The 17702-nt window shown below is 43.0% G+C and overlaps 1 protein-coding gene across 1 annotated transcript in view; it reads right to left on the minus strand.

Moving 5' to 3' along the window:
- Positions 1-17702, minus strand: part of LOC111954195 (cation-independent mannose-6-phosphate receptor-like) — a 39215-nt gene that overhangs the window by 7800 nt on the left and 13713 nt on the right. Inside the window, 25 exon segments of the mRNA XM_023973727.2 lie at positions 730-934; positions 1121-1279; positions 1397-1546; positions 1680-1895; positions 2398-2666; positions 3582-3713; positions 3928-4054; positions 4304-4500; positions 4680-4810; positions 4942-5045; positions 5159-5289; positions 5399-5608; positions 5729-5816; positions 6002-6177; positions 6324-6473; positions 6628-6801; positions 11406-11507; positions 11510-11561; positions 15318-15443; positions 15572-15673; positions 15782-15958; positions 16302-16461; positions 16656-16771; positions 17066-17243; positions 17486-17636. Coding sequence (XP_023829495.1) covers positions 730-934; positions 1121-1279; positions 1397-1546; positions 1680-1895; positions 2398-2666; positions 3582-3713; positions 3928-4054; positions 4304-4500; positions 4680-4810; positions 4942-5045; positions 5159-5289; positions 5399-5608; positions 5729-5816; positions 6002-6177; positions 6324-6473; positions 6628-6801; positions 11406-11507; positions 11510-11561; positions 15318-15443; positions 15572-15673; positions 15782-15958; positions 16302-16461; positions 16656-16771; positions 17066-17243; positions 17486-17636 — 3783 coding nt within the window.

Below are 17702 nucleotides of genomic sequence, written 5' to 3' on the forward strand. Positions count from 1 at the left end.
TGAGACTGTGGTCCCAGCTCTCTCAGGTCATTGACCAGGTCCTGCCGTGTAGTTCTGGGCTGATCCCTCACCTTCCTCATGATCATTGATGCCCCACGAGGTGAAATCTTGCATGGAGCCAGACCGAGGGTGATTGACCGTCATCTTGAACTTCCTTCCATTTTCTAATAATTGTGCCAACAGTTGTTTTCCTTCTCACCAAGCTGCTTGCCTATTGTCCTGTACCCATCCCAGCCTTGTGCAGGTCTACAATTTTATCCCTGATGTCCTTACACAGCTCTCTGGTCTTGGGCCATTGTGGAGAGGTTGGAATCTGTTTGATTGAGTGTGTGGACAGGTGTCTTTTATACAGGTAACGAGTTCAAACAGGTGCAGTTAATACAGGTAATGAGTGGAGAACAGGAGGGCTTCTTAAAGAAAAACTAACAGGTCTGTGAGAGCCTGAATTCTTACTGGTTGGTAGGTGATCAAATACTTATGTCATGCAATAAAATGCAAATTAATTATTTAAAAATCATACAATGTGATTTTCTGGATTTTTGTTTTAGATTCCGTCTCTCACAGTTGAAGTGTACCTATGATAAAAATTACAGACCTCAACATGCTTTGTAAGCAGGAAAACCTGCAAAATCGGCAGTGTATCAAATACTTGTTCTCCCCACTGTATATAGGTGTCATTAGCGGCTTAGTCATAGATTCAGAGGCAGGACTGACTGAGAACAGTCTAACCTGCTGGGCAGATGTCTCCTCCTCCGTACTGCATAATGACAGCCTGCTCCTCGTGTTTGTAGTCCATAGTCATGGCCTGGCTGATGCCATAGGAGAATGCTGAAACGCCCGGCGACTGCACACACACTGCACTGTTCTTACATTTGGGGTCCGTCACCGCCCCACACACATTGATCTTATAGGTCTCTGAACCGACGCCGGGCACCTGGAAGAGAAAGACAAAGGGTATCAACAAGGATGAAAGGCATCATGAAACAGAATAACTACTTAGAAAGAAAGCCCTGTCCACCTAATACATGGACAACTGTGTGTTAATGCATAGATAAGAAATATAGCTAAGTAGAAGTAGGTATATCGAGGGTAAGAGGCCACGTATGAAAGGTCAACCCACCTGGATCTCCCCAGAGAGGGGTGAGAGGTCAAAGGTGAACTGCAGCTGTGAGTCAGTTAGGTTACAGAAACTGGTCTGAGTGGCATCAGGACAGACCAGCGGAGTGGCCCATTCAAACACATACATACAGTCCTGCTTCCTGATCATCTGGGGCGAGCCCTGGGGGGACAGGAAAGAGGCTTTCATTCTGCAAAGGCAGCTTTCAACACAAGAACCATCAGTGAGAAAAGGTCACTAATAAATAGACACTCCATCTGTGAAACGTGTGGTACTGACCAGCTCCAGGCCTCTCTGGCAGGTGAACAGGATGGTGGAAGTGTAGTTCTGGGTGGAGTCAGAGGGGCAGGTGGTGGTGCTGTTGAAGGTGATTGACACCTCATTGGTCATGCTGTTGAACTCCGGGGTGGAAGTGATTCGACCAATGTCCTGTTAGCAGGAGAGAGACAGAGAGATAAATCCTTGAGCATGCTGGTTTGTAAACACAGAAGGAATACTATTAAAGAGTCTTCATTTCTGCTGTGTGTGTTGTGGTGCATGCGTTTCTCTGCGTGTGACTCACTACAGGGGGCCCCTCGTCAGGGTCCATGCAGACAGCGGCCCCTGGGGGACAGGTGACCCCAGGGATGGGGTTGAGGGGCTGGCAGATGTTGATGTAAAAGTCAGGGGACTGGTCCTTGTCCACCAGGTCCTCGTCTGTGGCCATGTAGTAGCCCGTCACATGGATCAGAGGAGTCAGGTCGATAAGGGTAGAGCCGTTCAGGACTGAACACTTCACCTATGGAAACATCATGAAAGAGAGAGACGATGGGGACTAGCAAAGAAAAAAGATACATCAGATGTTTACATATTAAATTGCCTCTTAGATATAATACACCCAATACAGTACACCAAATTTGAATAGAAAGTTGACAGCTGTTGGTTGAGATCTGAACACCTCAATATGATGTCAGTTGAGGTAATTCAGCAGACTGAACATTATTAAGTATTAAGAAAATCTTTGTCACCTGTGTAAAGCAGCACATGCATGTAGTTTGTTTATTCAACACAGACAGTCAGTTACATCAGTAACAATAGATGACCAGTACATTGACTTGTTTGAAATGAATTTGCATCAAGGACTGGTAAGCACTATCAAAGAAATTCCACCTATCAATTAGGGGCTAGGTAATGCAAATTGCCATATTACTTATGTCTATCTAATCTTTTCAGTTATACTCAGTCTAGGGAGTATAAGGCTACGGGTTGTTTTGGAATTGGGAAAAGACACTTGTAATTACCTGCTGTTCGCACACCAGGGGCGTGTGCCAGGAGAAGAAGTGTGTGCACGTGTTCTTGTCTGAGTACACCAGTACTGGCCCCGTGCTGGCCTCTCCGTGGGCCTTGCATACAAAGCTGATGATGCTTTTGTGTGTGATGGCGGGGTTGGCTGCACACACAGCCCCGCCCTCATAGGTCAGTTCCACCACCTGGTCCAGGTATGACAGCTTCCTGCTGGCCCGCCCGCCACTCAGAGCACTCTTGGTCTCCTTGATACACACACCTGCACCTTCACGCACAAACAACTACATTACCATAAGCAACTGAACAGACTGTCTACGTTGATCAAACTCAAGTCTAAGCACTCCATTTCTAGAAATTTTGCACAAGGATTCATTATTTTTTTTAAATATATGTTTATTTTGTATTTCTCCCCCTTTTCCTCCCTACTTTCGATCTTGTCTCATCGCTGCAACTCCCCAACAGGCTCGGGAGCCAAAGGTCAAGTCATGCGTCCTCTGAAACACAACCTGCCAAACCGCGCTTCTTAACACCCGCCCGCTTAACCCGGAAGCCAGAGGAGGAAACACCGTTCAACTGACGTCCGAGGTTAGCCTGCAGGCGCCCGGCCCGCCAGAGTCGCTAGAGTGCGATGAGCCAAGTAAAACCCCCCCAGCCAACCCCCCCTGGCCAAACCCTCCCCTAACCCAGACGACGCTGGGTCAATTGTGCGCTGCGCCCTATGGGACTCCCGATACAGCCCAGGATCGAACCCGGGTCTGTAGTGATGTCCAGGTCTAAAGCACGTGATGCAGTGCCTTAGACCGATGCGCCACATTTTTTGTTAGCTTTTTCAGTTTCAAAATGTCTCATGTGAATGCTTGAATGTCTTTGAACATCTAGTTCTCTTCATCCAGGAAGGTAACATATTAGAGAACCAGCCTCACAGTCCTAAGTCTAAAGCAGAGCCGCAGACCTAATACAAAATACCACTGAATAAACCAACATCGTCTAGAAATGTCTGCTTAATTTCTACACAGTTGTCTTGGGACCCCTGTCTGGTCCATGGCTCAGTAAGCTGATCACTGCTGGATGGCAGACACATTGGCAGTCCTGTTGATTGATTCCTGAGGGGATGTGGCTTTGACCAGTATTAGAGCTTTCCCAGCCAACCCAGAGCTTGTGAGATAGAATATGGTCTTACCTGTGTCTGGTCCACAGCCTGCGTTGGCCACTTCCCCACACACGTTGAGCCGGAACATCTTCCTAGGGTCCAGGTTGTCATACACAGTGTAGCCTCCCTCCTGGCTTAGTCCATTCAGGTCAAAGAGGTGGCCTGGGTTCAGGAGGGCAACACAGTACATACATACGTGTCCAAATGTATTTWWAAAAAAAAWAAAAAAATACTACACCGAGATTCTATGAGAATGATGGTATTTTTCAATGATAATCATACTAACTGCAAATACTTTCTCCAATTTTTTWAATATGATCTAGTGCAGGCAGCGGTCTTTCAGTTTTCAGTGGCTGTGCGTGGGAATGGCACTCACCGGTGACTGGATTGGTGACTCTGCAGTCGCCATGCTGGCTGCTGTTGAGGGGGCAGGCGGCTGCAGTGAACCACATAAAGGTATAGACACAGTCCTCTATGGCCATGATCAGGGTTGGTCTTGAGTCCTGGGGCAGAAACACAGTCCGTCTACTCAGTTACATTTTAGTCATTTAGCAGACACTCTTATCCAGAGGGACTTACAGTAGTGAGTGCATTCATTTTCATACTGGTCCCCCGTGAGAATCGAACCCACAACACTGGCGTTGCAAACGCCATGCTCTACCTATTGTGTGTGTGCATATCTGTGCGTGTGCATATTTGTGTTTATGCGTAATGTGTGTATCTGCATGTGTGTGATGTCTATAATCCCTTACCACTTTGTCCCGGTCACATTTGAAGCGTATGATAGTGCTCTTATTCCTTTGTCCACCGGAACACATCTCTCCGTTGGTGTACTTGAGTACAAGGATGTTCTGATCCCACTGTGGGGCAGACTCTGCCTCTCCCAGACTCACATAGTGCTCCCCGCTCTTCAGACAGGACGCTGCGTTGGACGGACACTTCCAGGAGCCTACAACATGAGGAGAGAAATATGTATCCCATGGTTCAGAAGGCGAGCATAATTGCACAACTTTGAGAAGACTTTGAGAACGCTGATATTTGTTCACACAAATGGGGAAATAAAAAAGGATATAGGCACCACCAGTGTCCTTCATTTAAAGGATGCTGGTGTTGAGGATAGGCACTTACCCCCCTCTTGCACCAGAGACTTGCAGACATTGATGTAGTAGCGCTCCTGCTTCCCAGTGCTGGGCTCCACCACCCAGTTTCTGGAGTTCAGGGCCAGAGAGGAGAGGTCGTACGAGTTTCCATTAGAATCTCTGTGAGAGGAAGAATAAAAAGTAGTTAGAAAGATAGGAGACAAAGGGGAAACCAGTCATTGTCTGGGAGAAAGAGAAGGTTGTGGTTGGAAGAGGGCTCCCAGAATATAATAAAATATGACTATGCGTACTGGTATGAGCAGCTGGTAGTTTTCACGGGGATACAGGCGAGAGCTGTACGCCAGGTAAAGAGGTAGGTGCACTCTGCAGTTTCCTTGATAAATTCTGGCACCCCCTATAGGCAGAAACAACACAAAACAACCCCAGTAACTACGACATCCAAGCACACATTGCGACAAGCAGAGAAGTTGCATTAGAGGTTTCCTCTTTCGCTACGCTCAGACTCACAGGGTTCATTTTAGGATGACAGGAGAAGTAGATCGCTGTGGATCTCTGATAGATCCTATGGCAGGTCTCCCCACCAGTGTAGTTGAGTACCAGCTGTTCTCCAACATAGCTCAGAGTCTGGGAGGCCATGCCTAATACATTATAAAACAAAAGCAACATGCCTGAGGTTTTTGATCAGTTACTAACAAACCAAAATCAAAGCTTTTTTAAAGACCAAGTATTTTATACAGGTTTACATACCGGCAATTCTGTGGGTGCTGCCTTCCACCTGACAGACTGACACCTGGTCACCGCCTGTGTCTTTGTGTGTGCAGATCCCTCTCTGAAGCCCCCCACAGACAGAGAAGTGGTACTGGTACTGGCCACTCTTCACCATGTAGTCCTTCCCTGACAGGGAACTCATGTCAAACATGTAGCCACTTCTGGGGTCCTTGACTTTACAGTTTTCACCTGCAGGAATCAGGGAGAGGAGAGTTAACTTGAGCATGATGATGACACTAGTGGAGAGAAGTAACAGTCTTAGTCAGAGCCACGACATTAAACACGGCAGCCTCCTCCTCCAAAACCTACCCTGAGCGCTGGTGAGAGGGCACGCCTCGGAGGTTCTCCAGATGAACACATATTCACAGCCGTCTTGGCGGTCAAATACAGGAGAACCCTATTAGTAAAGGAACCAACCAAGAAAAATATAGGTATTAGGAGGGAAAATATATGGTATTAGGATCAGTAACATCAAAAAGTAAAATTTCACACAGATTCCTGCCATTGATATGTACACCAACTCTATGGCCATAACATAGAAGAGCATTCCCATAGAGAACAAGATGCGTGTATTTTACTCACAGGGTTGTCGTCACACTGGAAGATGATACGTGTGGAGTAGTGGTCTGTGTCACAGCGGTCCCCGTTGAGGTAGACAATGCTGATGGAGCCGTCAGAGGCCACCTGGGGGCTGGACTGGACGTAGCCCAGGTTCACACCTTTACCCTCCATGGTGCCACATGCACCCAAGAGGCCCGCTGCAGATGCACACATAGATGCATGTACAGTAGTTAAAACACAAAGCTAGAAATGGTCAAGAGTAATGCTACACTGATGGTACAGCACAGAGGTATTCCTCCTCATTGGCTGGCATATCAACATAGGCTCATGGCGTGTGACTCACCGGGGCAGCCCTGGACCGGAGGCAGAGGTTTACACACGTTGATGAAGAAGCTGCGTTTCTTAGCCTGTTCAGCCGTGTCAATGGCCACCCAGGGACTGTCTTCACTGTCCCTGCTCAGGTGACTCAGGTCATACTCGTTACCATGGGAATCTAAAATGGAAGGACAAACAACATCTTTCAATTAATGAAAATACCCATTTCTATGACCAGAGTTTGTTAAGGTGGATAAAGTGATATATGCCTCGTTAGAGACGTACTGAAGACATACACACTGTTTTGAAGACATTGACAGTGTTGTTCCTACCAGTGATTTGACAGTCCACAGGGGCAGGGATGCATGCCAGGGCTGTGTAGAACTCAAAGAGGACATCATGGGTGACGTGTGTAGACGAGCTGAGCTCTTCTCGGACCAGTTTCAGAGTGCCAGGGTGGGCGTCCTGGTCACACACAAAACTAATGGTGAAGGTGTCCCTGGTGCCTGGGGGAGAAGGGAGGAATCAGGACAGTTATCAGACCAAATGCTTATGAACTGACTCATTAAAAAGGGCTTTTCCAGAGGATTGAAGACGAAGTTGTTATTTATTTTTTTAAACCTCTCTTTTTGGACTCAACGCGTCAATGTATGGCTCATACATGCATAATAAACGATCTACAGTCCTCTCCCAGCAGAAAAAGGCACAGAATCCTTACATTCTAACCTTACATTCTAACCTCATTTAGTCCATGAGATCTACGTGCTCGTTCCTGTCATGTAATGCACGTGCGCTCTGAAGCAAGTTGGATGAGTGGTTACATGCGCTTACAATTTGTTATTTCGATAAGAGCAAAAATACATTGATCAAATCCACGCATCAGAAGCTAGAAAGCATCTGAAATTAGAAGGTAGATTTATTAGACCTTAGTCGTAGTTTCATTTCTCTCTCTCTCAATACATTTTCTATGCAAACGAGAAAATGTTGTGTTAAAGATGGCATTGTAAACTAAGAAAATAAAGAAAGTCGCACACTCCATATATAAACTCCCAGCAATTTAATGGGTATTTAGCCAACGTTTCGGTATCACTGTGCCTTCCTCGGGGTAATGTCATGAATACTTGAACCAGGTTATGTAGACAAACAGTGCAATTAGTGCAACTAATGACAATAGTGAGGGGTGTGTCATAATGATTAGGTTAATTAAAATGAATTAGTGAAACGGTTAAAGAAATATATATATAGTTTATGGCATATTAAATATATTATGATATTGTTATCATATAGAAACATAATTGAATATTGTAGATCATATTAGCATCAAGATACATTATTGTTTAATTCAATTTCACATAATTGATTCGTATTTCATTTAATATTTGTTACATGTAATCTTTTGGTTCAGTCTTAATGTATAATGAGCATCATCAACAGGGGGAACATATTAGGTGTACGCTAATAAGCTGTAGCAAGAATATATCAATTTATAAGACTTGTTCATAAAAGAAAGATTTGTTCATAAGAAGGGCCTGAGATCAAAGTCAATATTCAGACCACTAGGGGTCAATGTTTTTAGATAGGATATCCAGTAAGCATCCCTTTGTAGTAGAAGGATCTCGATGTTACCTCCTCTCCTTGGTAAAGCAACATGCTCAATGCCTGTGTATTTGAGGGAGGAGTCCAACAGGAGCTAAATGTCTTCAACTTAACAATTAAGACCCTGACATCAGCTCACCTCAGTGTTCTCAATAAGGGGTTATCATTTGTACCCACTGCATACATAAATGACTTTGATGTCCAGATAGAAGTTTTTCCGTAATCTGAGATTGCGTGAGTTATTTGATAAGAGTGAAATTTACATGACTCCACTTGAAATGTCATCCTCAGTGAGATGTATACATAGGTCTACAACGCTAATCAATAGACTTACCTGTCCTACCGTGAGTCAAGGAGGAGATGGAGTCATTAACCCAGCTGAGGTACCTGACAACTCTGAGAGAACCACATTAGAGCAAAAACCACATTAGAGCAAAAAGTTCATTTGTACCTCCCCCAAACGAAATGCATCCATAGAAATCTCCTGTAGGATTGCTGAAAATGATGTAGGTGACTTATTGAAAGACAAACAGAAACTCAAATCCTGTGATAACCTGAGTAGAGACGAGAGAATGGCTCTTAAAGACTTATCATTAAAAAATGTGACAAAGGGGGAGGAATTTGTAAACAAAATAAATGTGACTGTGAATTAATGTCGCCGACAACTATCTAAAGGTGACTTCTATCACAAACTACCCTAGAATTCCAGCATAATATCACATCCACAGTGGAAAGCTGTTTGGAATCAGGACAAATCACCAACAAAAATGTGTGAAATTTCCCAAGATACCAACTTTCTATACAGTCGCTAAATTACACAAACAAGTGTCTCCTCCTCCAGGTAGACCCACTGTAGCAGCAATCGACTCTGTGACATCCAACATTTCTACATTTGTGGATTACCACATTAAACCGATGGTTGAGAATCTCCCATCTTACTTCAAAGACACTAGTCACATGACCTCATTAGGGCTTAGGAAGGATACCAGCGGGCACCTTGCTGGCCACTTTTGATGTGGAGAGCTTGTACACTAACATCTCACACACTGGAGGCTTGCAGGCGCTACAACACGTCCTTCAGCAGAGAGACTCTCCCCTTGCTCCATCCAATGATTGCATCTTACAACTTACTGAACTGGTATTATCCAATAACTACTTTGTCTTTGAGTCAGACTTTTTCCTTCAAATTCGGGGTGTAGCTATGGGCTACCCCTTTTCCCCCAACTATGCAAACCTGTATGTGGGATAATTTGAAGAAGCACTCCATCATAAAACAGAGACACACCCCTTACATTCTAAAATACTCATATGGAAGAGATACATAGCTGATGTCTTTGTGTCCTGGGAAGGAAGTCAGCAGGAACTAAATGAATTCCAAATTCTACTAAACGAGAGCTCTGAATACCTCAAATTCACCATGCAGACTGATGAGAGAAAAATAAACTACCTGGACTTATGGATCATCAAAGAAAATGATGCATTCTTACATACAAAGCCCACAGATCGCAATACCTTGCTATGTGGGGATAGTGTGCATCCCCTTCCCCTCAAGAATGGTCTACCATATAGCCAGTTATGCAGGGTAAAACGAATCTGTGGCCACCAGTCAGATTTTGACAGCAATGCTAAAAAAATGACAGATAAATTCTAAATGAGAGGCTACAAGGACAAAACTCTTGATGCTGCAATGATGAAAATATCTCAAAAACCAAGAGAGGAATTACTAAAAACTCAACCAAAGAATAAAACAACGCAACCGTCTTTTGCACAAAGTACACCAAGGGTTCGGAGAAAATGAAAGCAATCCTGAAAAAGCACTGGCATATTCTGCAAATCAGACCAAAAAAATTAAGAAAAAATAAAAAAATAAAATCGCACACCTCTTCAAGGAACCTCCCCTGGTGGTCTAGAAGCGTGGTCGTAATATTGGAGATAGTTTGGTGAGATCTGACCTGCCCCCTGAGCCCACTCAGACAATCTTGACACTCATTCTAAATGGGAACTACAAAATGTGGCTCGTGCAATAGCACTATAAAAACGTCTTTCTTCAGACACCCACATAAAGGTTAAAAAATCCCTGTTAGGGGTATCATCTCATGCAAGAACAAGAGATTAATCTATCTCATCACCTGTTCATGTGGAAAAGCCTACGTAGGACAAACGAAAAGACAATTTAAAACAACGCATAGCTGAACACCGCAGCTCAATCAGGTGTAAGAACATTGACTATCCAGTAGCAGGTCACTTTGTTGAAGCTAACCATCCCATCTCCTCCCTCAAGTACACAGGCACTGAGCATGTTGCTCTACCAAGGAGAGGAGGTAACATCGAGATCCTTCTACTACAAAGGGAGGCTTACTGGATATCCTATCTAAAAACATTGACCCCTAGTGGTCTGAATATTGACCTTGATCTCAGGCCCTTCTTATGAACAAATCTTTATTTTATGAACAAGTCTTATAAATTGATATATTCTTGCTACAGCTTATTAGCGTACACCTAATATGTTCCACCTGTTGATGATGCTCATTATACATTAAGACTGAACCAAAAGATTACATGTAACAAATATGAAATACGAATCAATTATGTGAAATTGAATTAAACAATAATGTATCTTGATGCTAATATGATGTAAAATATTCAATTATGTTTCTATATGATAATAGCGTAATATATTTAATATGCCATAAACTATATATATATTTTTTAAAGTTTCATTAAATTATTATGATACAGCCCTCACAATTGTCATTGGTTGCACTAATTGTCTATATAACCTGGTTCAAGTATTCATGACATTACCCTGAGGAAGGCAGAGTGATACCGAAACGTTGATAAATACCCATTAAATTGCTGGGAGTTTATATATGGAGTGTGTGACTTTCGCCGTTAGTCAGCACCTCCACACAAACACATTTCAGGGTGTGCGCCAGCTCATTTTTTTTTTTTAAAGATGGCATTGTAGCCACACAAATACATTTAGAAGATAATTGTCAACCGATCCCAAAGGTGATGGACAATGTTGATTGGCAGGTGGAATGATGTCCAATGAGGTTGCAAGGATTAAAATGGGAGGAGGGATCAGGTCGGGCCAGTATTGTCCAATGAGGTGACAGGGTGAGCTCAACACCACATTGTTTTTTTACTCTCTTTGGGTACACGTTACAGAGGCTCGAGAACAATGACGTTGTACACAATTGTACACCATTTTGGCCTGTTTTGGCTCATGAGCGCTACTTTCAAAACTACTGGCGGAAATTATACCAAACTTCTGGCAAATCTCTATGTCAAAAATGTTTGAGAATGCAGGATATAGCATGAAAAAAAAAAGTGGATTCCTTTTCTTAGGCAGCCATGCTAATATTGCCATAGTATGTATCCTAACTTGAGATATGTAATGTGCAACTCTATTATATAAGACTGTATGTACGATGATTTTTGTGCAAATTATGCATTTATGTTGAAGGGAGCAGCTGTGATGATTGAAGATAGCTGGGTCCATTGACTGTACCTGTAGGCCTGTCCAGGTCTCCTTTGTATGTGAGTGTGAGCAGCCCATCAGTAGAGTACTGTAGAGATCTCTCCACTCCCACAGGACCAACAACCAGGCCATGTCCAGCTCACAGCCAGCTACAGGCTTCCCCTGGTCCTTCCTACACTCTGCCACCTCTCGTCACAAGATATCACCGGGGGGGTCATATAGTCAGACACAGTGCCCCAAAACACTGCTACACAAACAATGTGTATGTGTACATTTCACTGCAACAGAAGTCAAGTCAGGAACTGGAAACCACAGCTAGTCTGGGAAATGGATTCACTTTAGTTGATTTTCTGACATTTATTTGACAGGGACGATGGACATTAGTCAACATTTCTGGGAATGTGCCATTTCTGCTATGCAGGCCAGAGGCTACAACCTGCCACTGCGTGGAGAAGTTAAAAGGAAACAGAACTAAAACTGCTTGGATATGCATCGATTCCCGGGTCAATTTTTTACGCTGACCCCAAACCGATCCAAATCTGTCAGAAAATCGATTCAAACGTTACGAATTGGCGGTTCATTTCTTTTTAGCTCATGTTACTTTTTCTACATCCCGAAAATACACTATTTTTTTGTGACAAATGATATGTCCTCTCCTTCAGTGCTGAACTTAAGCATGTAACTATGCTGACAGTCATTGATCTACAAGTCAATTTGCAAACAACACAGGCAATATCAGTAGCCTAGTCAAACTGCGCACTGTGCACTGCTTCATGCACTCACCAACGAGAGGTAGGCCGCAAGTCACCTTCAGCATTCAAATGTTTGTAAAATGGCGCAATTCTAGGTTTTATTCATTGAGTGACAACCAATGTTATTTGCTAGGTTATTGTTATCAAATACCTAGTTGAAAACTGTTTTTACCAGACTAAAGTAGCCTAAGCAAGTGCCGGAGACACGACTCATCTGGCTATATAGCCTACCTCAGGGGTGTCAAACTTATTCCATGGAGGGCCTAGAGTCTGCAGTTTTTTTTCTTTCAATTAAGCCATAGACAACCAGGTGTGGGGTATAATTAGTGACCTTAATAAATCAATCAAATACAAGGGAGGAGCGAAAACCCGCAGACACTCGGCCCTCCGTGGAATGAGTTTGACATGTGGCATACCTGCTGATCGACTCATCTGGCTATATACTGTAGGCTACCTGCTGATCGGGGCTTAGGCTAAATTAGATTATATTTTGATTGTTCGGGTTCACCATCAGCAAATCATTTTTGCTTTAATTAAACCTCTACAGGATCGGTGTTCCCCCGCGGGACAGTTGAGCTAATGTGCGCTAATGCGCAAGCATAAGGTTGTAAGTAAAAATAACATTTCCCATGAAATAGACATATCTGATATGGGAAGAAAGCTTAAATTCTTGWTAATCTAACTGCACTGTCCAATTTACAGTAGCTATTACAGTGAAATAAAATCATGCTATTGTTTGAAGAGAGTGCACAGTTTCGAACATAAATGTATTCATAAACCAATTAGGCACATTTGGGCAGACTTGACACAACATTTTGAACAGAAATACAATGGTTCACTGGATCAGTCTAAAAAGTTGCACATGCACTGCTGCCATATAGTGGCCAAAATCTAAATTGCGCCTAAACTGGAATAATACATTGTGGCCTTTCACTTGCATTTCAAAGATGGAACAAAAATAAATAAAACTGTATTATCTTTTACCAGATCTAATGTGTTATTCCCCTACGTTAATTTAACATTTCCACAAACTTCAAAGTGTTTCCTTTCAAATTTTATCAAGAATATGCATATCTTTGCTTCAGGTCTTGAACTACAGGCAGTTAGATTTGGGTGTCATTTTAGACAACAAAAAAATTAAATGGGTCCGATCCACAATATGTGTACAGTTCCAGTAAAAATGTGTTTTTCTTTATTTTGACTATTTTCTACATCGCAGAATAATAGTGAAGACATAAAACTATGAAATAACATATGGAATCATGTAGTAACCACCTTTTTTAAATTTATTTTTTAACAAATCAATATATATTTTATATTTGAGATTCTTCAAAGTCGCCACCCTTTGCCTTGATGACAACTTTGCACACTCTTGGCATTCTCTCAACCAGCTTCACCTGGAATGCTTTTTCAACAGTCTTGAAGGAGTTCCCACATATGCTGAGCACTTGGTGGATGCTTTTCCTTCACTCTGTGGTCCAACTCATCCAAAACCACCTCAATTGGGTTGAGGTTGGGTGATTGTGGAGGCCAGGTCAACTGATGCAGCACTCACTCTCTTTCTTGGTCAAATAGCCCTTACACAGCCTAGAGGTGTGTTGGGTCATTGTCCTGTTGAAAAACTAATTATAGTCCCACTAAGAGCAAACCAGATGGGATGGAGTATCGCTGCAGAATGCTGTGGTAGCCATGTTGGTTAAGTGTGCTTTGAATTCTAAATAAATCACTGACAGTGTCACCAGCAAAGCACCCCCACACCATTACACCACCTCCTCCATGCTTCACAGTGGGGATCACACATGCGGAGATCATCCATTCACCTACTCTGCATCTCACAAAGATACGGCATTTGGAACCAAAAATCAAAAATTTGGACTCTTCAGACCAAAAGACAGCTTGTGTTTCTTGGCTCAAGCAAGTCTCTTCTTCTTATTGGTGTCCTTAAGTAGTGGTTTCTTTGCAGCAATTCAACCATGAAGGCCTGATTCACGCAGACTCCTCTGAACAGTTGATGTTGAGATGTGTCTGTTACTTTAACTCTGTGAAGCATTTATTTTGGGCTGCAGTTAACTCTAATGAACTTATCCTCTGCAGCAGAGGTAACTCTGGGTCTTCCATTCCTGTGGCGGTCCTCATGAGAGCCAGTTTCATCATAGCGCTTGATGATTTTTGCAGCTGCACTTGAAGAAACTTTAAAACTTCTCGAAATGTTCCACATTGACTGACCTTGTCTTAAAGTAATGGACTGTCATTTCTCTTTGCTTATTTGAGTTGTTCTTGTCATAATATGGACTTGGTCTTTTACCAAATAGGGCTATCTTCTGTATACCAACCCTAGCTTGTTACAACACAACTGATTGGCTCAAATGCATTAAGGAAAGAAATTTCACAAATTAACAAGGGACACCTGTTAGTTGAAATGCATTCCAGGTGACTACCTCATGAAGCTGGTTGAGAGAATGCCAAGAGTGTGCAAAGCTGTCATCAAGGCAAAGGGTGGCGACTTTGAAGAATCTCAAATCTCAAATATATTTTGATTTGTTAAAAAAAAGGTGGTTACTACATGATTCCATATGTGTTATTTCATAGTTTATGTCTTCACTATTACTCAACAACGTAGTAAATAGTACAAAATTAAGAAAAACCCTGGGATTAGTAGGTGTGTCCAAACTTTTGACTGGTACAGTACATGGTCATTTTTAGACATACAGGGTTAAGTTGATAATTTCATAACGAGGACAACAATCCCTTTTTCTACACGCACTCCGTGGTCCATGCGGGGGAAAAGAAAACTTCCAAACGGTCTGCCATTTGATTTTGAAACGGGGGTGAAACCCAAAGTTGTGCTATATATTCATTTGCCATGTCATAGCTCATTTGTAAAGATACATTACTAGCTCAAACCCTTTTCATCTGCAAAAATGACAAATTATTTAGTTGGTGATGGTGATTTCGGGTTGGTAGATGCCCAGTTTCATCTCAACCACACACAGAGAGAGAGGTCAGCACAGAGAGATCCAGATGAATTTAGAATGGAAAATGAATGCGTTTATATAAGAAATGCATCAAATCGTATCTCATTGATATGTACTTCTAATCAAACTGAATAGTTTCAAACTAAAACGTATCATTCCTGTATCGTATCTGAGCCCATGCATCTAGATACATATCGAATCATCTTGAAAGGGACAGGTGAACATCCCTAGTGACTTACCATGAAAGTTTTCCCATTCCCCTCAGCCTTGTAGCCAGTCTTGGAGGACAGAGGATGCAGATTGAACTCAAAGCCAGTGTTGGGATCCCTCACAGAGCAGGTCTGCCATAGAATAGAACAAAGAAACATTTAAAAATCATTGACGACACCTCACCAAATCTATAACAGAAGATCTAAAGACTTTAGCAATAAACATTCGCTTCAAGTTGATGTGGAACGCAACAACTCACCTTGTTCTTGTCATCAGCAGTACTGATGGCACAAGCTGCCCCGGTCTCCCACATGAAGTTGGCAGTACAGTTTCCATAATTAAGGAAACGAGGGCCGGACGACTGTAGATACAGATAAATACAGGCACATCCCACTCTTAAAATCCTAGACAGACTTTATGATATAGATTTTTTGGACACAGTGCTCTATAAATATGCCATTTCACTTACCACAGACCCTCTGGAGCAGACCAGGTGGATACGTGTAGTGTAGGTGAGTTTCAGTCCATCTGAGATGCACTTGGAGCCGCCTGTGTACTCCAGCAGCAGGCGGTCCTTCTCCTCGATCACTGGACCTCTCTTAGCCAGGCCCATGTTACTGACAGACACCGTTTCAGACAGAATGCCCTGAAGACAACACAGAGAAACACCAGAATCACGTCGGGCTACAGTTCAGTACTAAGACAGACCCACAGAGGATGGCTACCAGGACCAGAAGAGGGATACTAACAGTCTTACCTTCAATTGATATCAATAACAAAAAATATATATATATATATAATTTGTAGAAAAGTCTCAACTTTTTAATGCTGTTTAATGCACTGTTTTCCAGATAATGCCATTGGATAAATACTGTACTCTGGTGATAGAAGGAAACTGAAGTGCAAGTTCCATGACCCAAACAGTGTTTAACACACATCATAGTGTGTAAACCTCCTCCTGTAGGTCATCCTGGAGCTTTTACACTAACCTGCTGAGGCTCGTATTTCATCTGGCAGACGGAGGCCTGGCGGTCACAGCCCTGCACGGCATTCAGAGGACGACACACATTGATGTAGTACTTCCTCAGGTTGTTAGGGTCAGACAGGTCCATGGCCTGCCAGTTCCTCCCTCCACTAGACCGGGAAAGACTGGGAGAGAGGACAGAGAGAGGAGGGTTACACACATTATTCTTCAAATATTGTTTCTTGTCTGACTTCATTGGACATAACTAGGACCAATAATTTTTCTTGACCCCATGACCTGACCAGGACAAAGGAAGCTTTGTGGCCTGGGAAAACTCCTAGCCCTAGTCATAACATAACCTTGTGCAGGGAATTCTCACCTGGAGAGGTCGTACTGGTCCAGACTGTTGGGGTCTGTTACCACACACTCCTGTGGCCTCTCTGGACAGGCGTAGGACGTATACCACCTGAAGTTATAGGTGTACTTGTCTTCTACCTGTGAGGATCAACATGGTTATGAATAATGGTACGTTCATGGTATAAATACTACAGGTGGAACAGTGCATATGTGAACCATATGAGGAACTACATATTAGAGATTGGATGAGATCTGTCAGCAGACAACATATACCGTGATGAAGACAGCTTGTCTGTCGAAACGTTGGACATAAATATTTTTGAACTCCTAGAGTGTGCGGCTCTCCTTTATTTTTTAACTGTTCCACTCCGCTAGCCAGCACCTCGCCTAAATAGGTGTGCGTTTCTTTCGCCTCTAGGACCCAGTCAGTACCTGAAACTCTGGCTTTCCAGCGCCGGCCTCTCGATCACAGAGGAAGGAGATCATAGTGGAGCGAAGGGTGTGCTGCATGTTGTTGTACTGAGAGCCATTATTGTAGGACAGCTTGATCATCCCGTCATAGTAGGATAGCTGAGAGTTAAACTCCCCCAGGCTCCATGAATTAGAGCCACTGTAGCAGACAGACACACCACACATAAGAACAGAAGCTACAGTATATCCATCCATTACTTCAGACTAAAGCCGTCAGTCCATTCAGTCCTCCTCTAACCTCTGAACTCTAAAGCACATGTACGGACCCAGATATAAGCTTGATCCTATTTTCCTACCACTGTAATAGGGCACTTCCACCTATTGTATATCCACAGGGATTTAGTATGACAAGAAGGGTTGATTTAAATGGTTAATACATGCCTTTGGTCCACTTGGCAGGCCCCAGCCTTCAGAGGGCATTTGGCTGCAGTGACAGAGCCACAGACGTTAATGAAGTAGTCATAATCTCCATTGGACATGTTGTAGAAGCCTCCTCCAGGTTTAGACAGGGGGGACAGGTCAAATGAGAACCCTGTAGAGAGAAGACAAAAGAGAAAATAGTAACGCATCAAACAGCTATATTACATCTCCATAATCT

The sequence above is a fragment of the Salvelinus sp. IW2-2015 genome, linkage group LG28, assembly GCF_002910315.2.
Source record: "Salvelinus sp. IW2-2015 linkage group LG28, ASM291031v2, whole genome shotgun sequence".
In the NCBI taxonomy this organism is placed as follows: Eukaryota; Metazoa; Chordata; class Actinopteri; order Salmoniformes; family Salmonidae; genus Salvelinus; species Salvelinus sp. IW2-2015.